Here is a 10,604-nt window from a genome sequence, read left to right as displayed (position 1 = left end):
GGGTACGTTCTTTCTAGAGATATAAAGGAAAAGTAGAGTGAAAATTTCGGCCAACGGTATTGGTGGTATACATGAGACGGTATTTATCAAACCCCTTATCCTATACTACATAGCTAGGGGTGGAGATCGGAGGGATCGGATCGGAATCCACCCTTTCGGAAAAATTCCGATTTTTTTCGGAAGTAAAAATTCAATTCCGATTCCGATTCCGAAATTTTCGGGTCATTCCGATTCCGATTCTGAAAATTTCGGTCGGAATTTCGGAAATTTCGGAATTGACGGCGGCTTGGTGGTTTACGGCGACTGCGTTGCTTCTTCGCCGGAGCAGCACCATACGTCGACTTTGAGAGAGCAAATTCTTCACCTATTCTGCAAAGACTCCTTTGGAATTTTGAAAATGGTGGAGAAGGGGTTAAACAACGAATCTCGAAGAATTAGAAGAGGTGAGCAGAAGAACTTTTAACAATCAACAAAGAGAAAAAAAAGAGAGAAATAGGTGGAGAAGAAGAAGTGGGCGGCGGAAAGAGCAGATGGGAAATGGTGTGTGCGGCGCAAGAAGAGAGAGTTGATTGAAGTGGAAGAAAATTAGGGTTTTGGAAATTTTTAGTATTTACGGTTTAGTCCTCAAAATTTATAAAAATTACTTGTAAATGGGCTCTCAAGTGGGCCGGTTATTCCTTTTAGATATAAAATCAAATGCACCCAATACACAAAGGTTTAAGTTAACTTAATGAAGTAGTCAATGGAAAATAAAAGTATAATATAGTAATTGTTGTAAATAATATGTGTGTGTGGGGTTTCCTAACATAACCACCCAACTCCCCACTAAATCACTAACCTACCCCATGTCTTCCCATTATGTGTTAGTGGTAGAATAACCTCTTATGTAACTTCCCTTGTAACTCCCGGTGGTTTTTCACCTATATAATGGAAGTCTCCCTCCCCCATATTTACACCCTTATTAATCTCTCTACGGATTTTTGTCTTTGCATTCTCTCTCTATATTATATTATTGTTGTCATACTTTATTTTCCACAATCATCAAACCGAAGAGCAATATCATTAGGGCGATTTACAACACGTTATCAGCACGATTTGTTCGCGGTGATCGTGGAAGAACACTTGTTCGTGGGGCTAGGATACTTGGAGAAATTGTGAGCGTGGTTCGTTTGTGAGACGGTGATCTGCTTTAGAAGAACGTATAATCTTCCCGGTAGTAGTTGAATTTTATCAATTTCGAGTAAGCCCTAATCCCATGATTTTTTTTATAAAATTTGAAATGTCATGAAATATATGAAGTATATGAGATCTCTTGATTATATGTGAGTAATCAGTATGCATGATTATTTATTTGTGATTACTGTCGGATATTGATTATCTTTTTAGAAATGTCAGTATATTATAATGTCTTGCTCACTAGCCTCTTGATTTCGAATACTTCTCTTACCTGATGCGAAAACCACTATGAATGGTTCATTGGTAAGAAATTATATATTAAAACAGATTTAAATCCATGTATATACATGCAGTGATGAACGGGTTAGTTTAATAATCATTAACTGTTGGAATATTTTTCAAATTAAATCGGGAAGTATCATACATGTTATTTATGGTTATAGCATGATCAATTATATGATTTATCGAGCATGCTATGTTATGTTCAGATTACAATATAAAATTTAACTTGACTGGCCCAATGTTTATTTCTTTACGTGTAAATTCTTGACAATATTTGATTCGCATTTATACTTTGCCTATTTATATTAGGATGGAACATTTGAGCAAACTTGATTTCACCCCTTTGAATGTATCTGGTGAGAACTATGTGAGTTGGACAATGGATGTTAAGATCCATCTCACTAGTAAGAAATTGAGGATGGCAATTGTCAAGGAAAATCTGCTTAACGAAGCCCATAAGGCTGAAGCTATGATTCTGATTAGGAGGCACCTAGATGAGGTCCTCCGTTTGGACTACTCATCGATTGAGGATCCCCAAATACTATGGGATGCCCTGGCTAGTCGATTTGATCACCAAAAGACAATCCTCTTGCCTGAAGCAAGAAACAAATGGATTCACTTACGGTTTATGGACTTCAAAACCGTTAACGAGTATAACTCTGAAGTATGTCGCATCAAATCCACCCTGGAGTTTTGTGGAGAGAAACTAACTGATGCTGAGATTCTAGAGAAGACATACTCTACATTCCCTGCCTCACATATGATACTGTCTCAACAGTACAGAGCCAAGAACTATACTCAGTTTTCAGAGTTGGTCACAGTTCTGCTCCTTGCCGAGAAGAACCTTGATCTTCTTTTGAAGAACAACCAGGCTCGACCAGTTGGTACTCGACCTTTGCCAGAAGCAAATTTGGTCAATCGAAATCCTCAACCTTTGCCAGAAGCAAATTTGGTCAACAAAAACAATCGTGGTGGAGGCAGAGGCCGTGGGTTCAATCGTCAAGTGAGGGGAAGAGGTAATAGGGGCGGACATGTTCCTTATAATAGGCCACCTAATGGTCCCCCACAGTATGGGCAAAGGGGGAATATGCCAAGAGGAGGTAACAATGCTCGACCTAGAGGTGCGCAGCAGAATAGAGCCCCGAATCAGAATCAAAATCAGAATAGAGATACATGTCATAGGTGTGGTGGAACTGGGCATTGGTCACGCACCTGTCGTGCGAGGAACATTATGGTTGGTGGTGTAAATAACAATGCACCACCGGAGACCAACCTAGTTGAGATAGACGTTCTCAATGAGGAGCCCATTGCTCGACTCCCAAATCTGGGCACATCTGACCCAATGACCCAGTTTGGAATATGATTAGAATGTTATTTTATGAGTTTAGACACTATGTTCTTTTATGTTTCTAGTTTATCAGTTTTAACTTATGTTATTTATTTGGTCATGCTTATGAACCAATTTCGTATTTGGATTATGTTTGTGCTTTATTTTCTGGACTATATTTTATGTGGTTATGTTTTAATTCAATTTTTATGGTACTCGGTAGAGTTATCTTGTTTGGATTTTATTAAAGTATTTTAAATTGCGGAATATATGATTAGATTTATTTATCTTTCTAGACATGGCATGTGGGGATGAATGTCTGACAGATAGTGCGACAACGCACACTATCCTTAGGGATAAGTCATATTTTGATAGTTTCATGTCTAGTAAGACTTCTTTGACTACTATATCAGGCACATCTAGTATAATAGATGGTTATGGTAATGCCCATATTATGTTACCTCATGGCACAATTCTGAACATTAGAGAAGCTCTTTATTCTCCACGTTCCAGTAGAACGCTGCTGAGTTTTAAAGATATTCGAGCCAATGGTTATCATGTTGAAACAACTGATGAAAAGGGGATCGAATATATGTGCATCACCTCTAATGTGTACGGCCAGAAGCGTACCTTGGAAAAATTAGAGGGACTTTCGATAGGGTTATATAGGACCAAAATTCGAGTGCCAGAAGCACACCTTGTCGATTGCTCGAAGTCTAGTGATCCGAGCAAATATTTTCTATGGCATGACCGACTGGGACATCCGGGTCAAAATGTGATGCGCCGAATTATTAACACATCTATTGGGCATCCACTAACAAATAAGGATCTTGTACACAATGATAAGATATGTGTACCCTGTTCTATTGGAAAACTTGATCCTATGCCAGCTTATGCACAAACTAGTAAAGATTCTCTTGGTTTCTTGGAACGAATCCAAGGAGATATATGTGGCCCCATCTCACCACCATGTGGACCTTTTAAATATTTTTTGGTGATGGTTGATGCTTCGACTAAGTGGTCACAGGTCGATTTGTTGTCTACGAGGAATGCTGCTTATGCTAAACTCCTCTCTCAAATAATAAGATTGAGAGCACACTATCCAGATTATCCCATTAAGTCTATTCGACTGGATAATGCTGCAGAGTTTACGTCGCGGTCTTTCGACGAATATTGCATGTCTTTAGGTATTGACATAGAACATCCTGTAGCGCATGTTCATACCCAAAATGGCCTTGCAGAGGCATTTATTAAGAATTTACAGAGGATTGCACGAACTTTGGTAATGTGCACCAAACTTCCAATCTCTGCTTGGGGCTATGCAATATTGCACGCAGCTATGTTATTACGATTGAGGCCCACTGCAACCCAACCATATTCTGCGTTACAGTTGGTGTCCGGAAGTACACCTAACGTTTCTCATTTACGCACATTTGGGTGTGCAGTTTATGTGCCGATTGCTCCGCCACAACGGACCAAGATGGGACCTCAACGTAGATTGGGCATTTATGTTGGTTACATATCACCATCTATAATACGATATTTAGAACCCTTGACAGGCGATCTCTTTACCGCTCGATTTGCGGACTGTCACTTTGATGAGACCGTTTTCCTGCCGTTAGGGGGAGGAAAGAACGTTCACACTAACGTTCCTGAAGAACGGCGTGAAGTTGTATGGAATGACCCCACTGTGTCTCATCATGATCCCCTTACTTCAGTCAGAGAGTTTGAAGTACGTAGACTCATAGATCTACAGAAAGTAGCCAATAATATGCCAGACTCATTCTCTGACTTAGAAAAAGTGACGAGATCTCATATACCAGCTGCAAACGTGCCTGCAAGGATAGAAGTCCCAGAAGGACAAAACGTGGGAAGGCCATCAGTCCCTGCTAACCAATCATATCTCCCTGCCCAGAAGAGGGGGAGACCAATTAGATCAAAGGGTTCTCATCCCCGGAAGCGGATGAATGCCCAACAGTTGAATGAGGTTAGCAATAGCAATAATGGGATCCCACCCGATCCATCTCATGAAATAGTTCCGGACTATGGATCCGTCCTGGAGACGAAATCGGGGGACGCCTCGACATTAGTATCCATTCCCGAGAATAGAGAAATCTCGGTTAGTTATTCATGCATGAATGAGGTGTGGCATCGGGATGAAATAATCATCAATGATGTGTTTGCTTACACAGTAGCTACTGAAATTGTATCGAGTGATGATATTGAGCCTCGATCAATTGATGAATGTAAACAGAGGGATGATTGGCCGAATTGGGAAAAAGCAATCCAGACTGAGTTTGACTCATTGGTAAAAAGGGGAGTGTTTGGGCCGGTAGCTCCTACACCTCCTGGAGTTATACCCGTGGGATATAAATGGGTATTCATAAGGAAAAGAAATGAGAAAAACGAGATTATGAGATATAAGGCTCGTCTCGTAGCACAAGGATTTTCTCAGCGACCTGGGATTGACTTTGAGGAGACATATTCTCCTGTTATGGATGTTATTACATTCAGATATCTAGTCAGTTTGGTTGTATCCGAGGAACTGACTATGCAGCTCACGGATGTGGTCACAGCTTATCTATATGGGGATCTAGATACGAGTATATATATGAAAGTTCCTGAAGGACTTCGATTACCCGAAGCAATTAGTTCCAGACCACGGAACACGATCTCAGTTAGGTTGAGACGATCACTTTATGGCTTGAAACAATCTGGAAGAATGTGGTATAATCGCCTAAGTGAATACTTGCTCGGAAGGGGATACGTGAACAATGATATTTGTCCTTGCGTGTTTATTAAGAAAACATGTTCTGGGTTTGCTGTTGTAGCAGTTTATGTTGATGATATGAATTTGATTGGGACTCCTGAAGAAGTCCGTGAAACAGCCCAACTCCTAAAACATGAGTTTGAGATGAAAGATCTCGGTATGACTAATTTCTGTCTCGGACTTGAGATAGTACATCGTGCTGATGGAATTTTGGTCCATCAATCGAACTACATCCAGAAGATGTTAAGACGCTTTAATATGGATAAAGCGAAACCATCGAGCACGCCTATGGTAGTCCGATCATTGGATAGGTCGAAGGATCCGTTCCGTCCTGTGGAGGAGGACGAAGAAGTGTTACCACCTGAAGTGCCGTACCTAAGTGCAATAGGCGCATTATTGTACTTAGCTCAATGTACTCGACCTGATATCGCATTTGCGGTAAATTTGCTAGCAAGGTTTAGCTCAGCACCAACACGCCGCCATTGGAATGGTGTAAATGATGTATTTCGTTACCTTAAGGGTTCAATAGACATGGGTTTGTTCTATCCCTATGCATCATTAAAGGATGCAAAGCTTGTGGGTTATGCTGACGCCGGGTATCTGTCTGACCCACACAAAGCTCGTTCCCAAACTGGATATGTGTTTACCATTGGGAACACAGCTGTGTCTTGGAGGTCTACAAAACAGACTTTAGTTGCCACCTCATCGAATCATGCAGAGATTTTAGCACTTCATGAGGCAGTGCGTGAATGCACTTGGCTTAGAGCCATGAATGGGCATATTCGAGATTCCTGTGGATTGGCTACCACAGAAGATCCTACGATCATATTCGAGGATAATGCAGCGTGCATTGAACAAATGAAGACGGGCTTCATTAAAGGTGACAACACCAAGCACATAGCTCCAAAGTTTTTCTTCAATCAGCAACAACAAGAGCTCAAACAAATAATGATCCAGCAGATCAGAAGTCAGGATAATTGCGCTGATTTATTTACTAAGTCATTACCTAAAGTCACTTTTGAAAAGCATGTTAAGGCTATTGGCCTGCGTAGATTATCTGAGCTCGCTCCCTTATAGACATTAGGGGGAGTTAACTTGAGGGGGAGTACCCTGTAGGTACTCAGTATCCAGAAGATACCTAGATGCCCTATTGTACTCTTTTTTCCTTTTTGCGGGATTTATTTTCCCACAGGGTTTTTGGTTATCTGCTAAAGGTTTTAACGAGGCAATATAGCTGATTGGAAAGATTGTGCGTTGTACTCTTTTTCCTAACCGAGGTTGTTTTGTCCCATTGGGTTTTATTACTCGGAAGGTTTTAATGAGGCAACATGAAATGCACAATAGTGGTTTTGATAGGAATCCCCAAGGGGGAGTGTTGTAAATAATATGTGTGTGTGGGGTTTCCTAACATAACCACCCAACTCCCCACTAAATCACTAACCTACCCCATGTCTTCCCATTATGTGTTAGTGGTAGAATAACCTCTTATGTAACTTCCCTTGTAACTCCCGGTGGTTTTTCACCTATATAATGGAAGTCTCCCTCCCCCATATTTACACCCTTATTAATCTCTCTACGGATTTTTGTCTTTGCATTCTCTCTCTATATTATATTATTGTTGTCATACTTTATTTTCCACAATCATCAAACCGAAGAGCAATATCATTAGGGCGATTTACAACAGTAATAATAAATTTCGGAAAATTTCGGTAAATTTCGGAAATATTTTCGGAAATTTCGGAATTATTTCGGATCGGAATTCGGAAATTCCGAATATTTTATATAAAATTCCGATTCCGATCCGATTTTTTTCGAAAAATTCGGAAATCGGAATTTCGGAAATCGGACTATAAAAAATCGTTCCAAAATCGGAAATAATCGGATCGTAATCGGCGGAAATCGGAAATTTCGTTCCAATTTCCACCCCTATACATAGCCAATGTGTTTGCTTCGACGATCCTTCTGGGATCAGTATTTTTAAATTCATCCATTATGAAAATTTGTAATATTATAATAAATATATATTTATTATTTCTTAAATATTTTTGTTCAATGTACTTTTGCTTTGCATTTGTAGTGTCGCAGTATGTATATACTTATTATTGCAATGTAAATTCTGCATTTTTTTGTTGTACATATATTTATCAACACTAGGCAGTTGCACATGCATTGCTTGAGTCTTGTTAATTTTACTATAATTAAAAGAAATATCATATTTGACAGAAAAAAATTTCGTTGAAAGGGTACATTCTAAGAAAAATTGTCCTTGATTTTACCATTGCTTTTTTCAAAGTTTGAACAAGTGAAGTCTCTTTCTTTGATAATCCTCCAATGTAAGAGTGTCCTGCAAGTTTTAAAACAAGTTGTGGTCGTGAATACCACTGCCAACAGTCAATTCTCACCCAACATTTTGATCTTCCTTGCCTTCTTTTGTCCCCTTCAATTTAAACAGACAATTGCACTTCTTAGATCCGGTGCTCCTTTTTCCCTGTCTTTGATTATCTTCACTGGGCGCCTTCTTGCCAGCATAAAGGCCCCCCACGCTCACAACCAACAATTACATACGGTCTCCAACGTCACCCCCCCCCCCACCGTCATTCGAACCCGCGATCATCATTACCATTCTCATTCGTTTAGATACTTCACGAACCCATTCCAATAAAGCTTCTTTTGTTAGAATTTTTCTGACGTGGTAAACACATGGGAGCAATCGATTTACATAAAAGTGGAGAACTTAAGTAAATTTGTAACAGACAAGATTCGAAATATAAGAGTCGAATTCGTGGGACATTTCGACACCAATGTGTCGAAATTTGAGTTTTTTAAATTAATGCGTATTTTCAAATTCTCGACACAAAAATGTCGAAAATTGAGTTATTAAAATTAATTCGTATTGTACAATTTTTAATAAGTAAGTGTCGATTTTACTGGGCATTTTTGACACGTTGATGTCAAAAATTCACTGTAATTCCACGTATAGGTGTTGAAATGTACAATATGTATTATTATTATTATTTCATGTCGATACATACATGTCGAAAAAAATACAAATTTTCGACATGTATGTGGCGAAAATTGATGGCGGGTTTACAAAAAAATTTCAAAATCGACTTTGAAGCTCCAAAAAGACACGGATACATACCTTAATGGGTTCTCATTGTCTTAAACTACCATTTTATTGTCATTTGACTCCATTTTACAAGTTGTGTAAGGTTTTGATTTCATTAGTTTTGAGATTTTTTAGGAGGGTTTGTCAGTAGGAACAATGAGGAGGAGGTGAGGGGTTTGTGAAGAAGGAGAGGGGTTTGAGATGGTTTTGTGTTTCTGGTATTGAAGAAAGAAAAATGAGATTTGTAATGTTTTTTTGGTTTTGATTTTCATTAAGGGTATTAATGTTATTAACTACTTATTATCTAATTTTTATTTTGGTGTTATTAAAGTAAGAAAAATCTGGTATTAGTTCCATCCATCCCATTTAAAATTAGTTACAGGTAGTTAATTCCAAAATTGAAGATGTTTCAATTTCACGACTAACTATCAAAACCTAAAATAAAATAAAAAAAAAAAGAAAAAAAAAAAAGGGTTAACTATAGATAAATATTCAAACACAAACTTAAAGCGCGGATCCGTCCCTACAAATGTTTCATAGGCACATCAATCCCTAATGCAGAGTTTTACATGTAGTTCAGTCCATATGTTTGCATTTTTATATTATCTCTCTCTCTCTCTCTCTCTCTCTCTCTCTCTCTCTCTCTCTCTCTCTCTCTCTCTCTCTCTCCTGTTTTTCTCTTTCTTTTTTCTCCTTTCTTTCCTTGCCCGTTGCAATTCAAAACTCAATTTTCAGTTATTTTTCTTCAAGCAGCAAACGAAAAGGAACACAAAAAGGCGCAAGAAGATAACTCCTAAATCAATACAAATGAAGCAACAAGAACAAAGAAAAGGAAGAACCAAAATAATAGAAGAAGAATAAAGCAAAAGAAAAGGAGGAAAGAGACCCATTTTCAAAGAATGGTGTTTGGGAAGAAACAAGATTTGTTTTTTTTTTTTATTCTAGCCACATATTGAAGATGTTTGATGGTTTGATATAGGATCTGTGAAAGACGGTTATCGTATTATTTTTTGAAATATTTTGTTTATTTTATGTGGCTGCACTAGTATATGTCGTATTAAACAGTAGTATTTATTAGTGTGGTTGGATGGTGTTGAAATAAGCGATGAAAAGTACTAGTATTGCTAGTCATCTAGTACAATAATTGTGTCAACATAGTACGCATACGTCTATAGTCAAGTATATTTGGTTCAGTGGTGAAACACGTGTTCTCTATGTGAGTATCATGTCAACATTTTGAACTCCAAATCCAACACCATTGTTCATCAATTTTTAAATAGTCATTTTAAAATATATTTTATGTCCCTCCCGCACTCACTAATCACTAGAATTTCTATGAAATTGGTACAATTTAGTTCATTATAATTATGATACACTTTATTCTACAGAAAAGTACATGCATTACACAGGTGATGCACGTGTTGTCCATTCATAGAGTATTCTTCTTTTCATGACAAAGTAGATGTTCTCCGTTAATATGGTATACTTGCATTATAGATATTATTTTGGGACCAATGCAACAATATAAACTCATTTTATGAGGCATTCCTTCATTTTATGACTAACTAGTAAATGACCCCCTTGCATTGCACGTGATTTATGATTTTTGTTAATTATTTATATATTTATTAATAATTTACTTAATTATTATAAATAAATATTTAATAAATTAATGATATGATTTAGTACTATGTTAATGCAGATTTCCGATCATATTGATTTTGCTTGATCTTGATGTAGCACAGTGCATAACAAAATCATGATATTCATTACTTAAAAACTTTTAAAAATAGTGTAACAATTATCATTATTCTTCTTCTTTCGTCTAATCCATTTTTTGTGACGCTTTTTTTTTTCTCTCGAAATTCTAGTATCCACATTGATTTAAGGGTTTTTATGCATAAGTCCCTGCCCAACCATCTTTATTATTCTAGGTTCAA

The 10,604-nt window shown here is 37.8% G+C and overlaps 1 protein-coding gene across 1 annotated transcript; it reads left to right on the top strand.

Annotated features, from left to right (window-relative positions):
- Positions 1-1,768: 1,768 nt before the first annotated feature.
- Positions 1,769-2,821, top strand: LOC105956259 (uncharacterized). The gene has a single exon (XM_012980104.1). It carries the CDS (start codon positions 1,769-1,771, stop codon positions 2,819-2,821), a length of 1,053 nt encoding a protein of 350 aa, XP_012835558.1.
- Positions 2,822-10,604: the final 7,783 nt, after the last annotated feature.

The sequence above is a fragment of the Erythranthe guttata genome, chromosome 12 (genome assembly GCF_056151865.1).
Source record: "Erythranthe guttata isolate IM_541 chromosome 12, IM_541, whole genome shotgun sequence".
Lineage (NCBI taxonomy): Eukaryota > Viridiplantae > Streptophyta > Magnoliopsida > Lamiales > Phrymaceae > Erythranthe > Erythranthe guttata.
The sequence above is the reverse complement of the archived record's forward strand: the minus strand, read 5'-3'. Positions and strand labels throughout refer to the sequence as shown.

What these genes read in the sequence shown, in the direction of transcription:
- LOC105956259 (XM_012980104.1), top strand. Translation starts at nt 1,769, where the DNA reads ATGGAACATTTGAGCAAACTTGATTTCACCCCTTTGAATGTATCTGGT.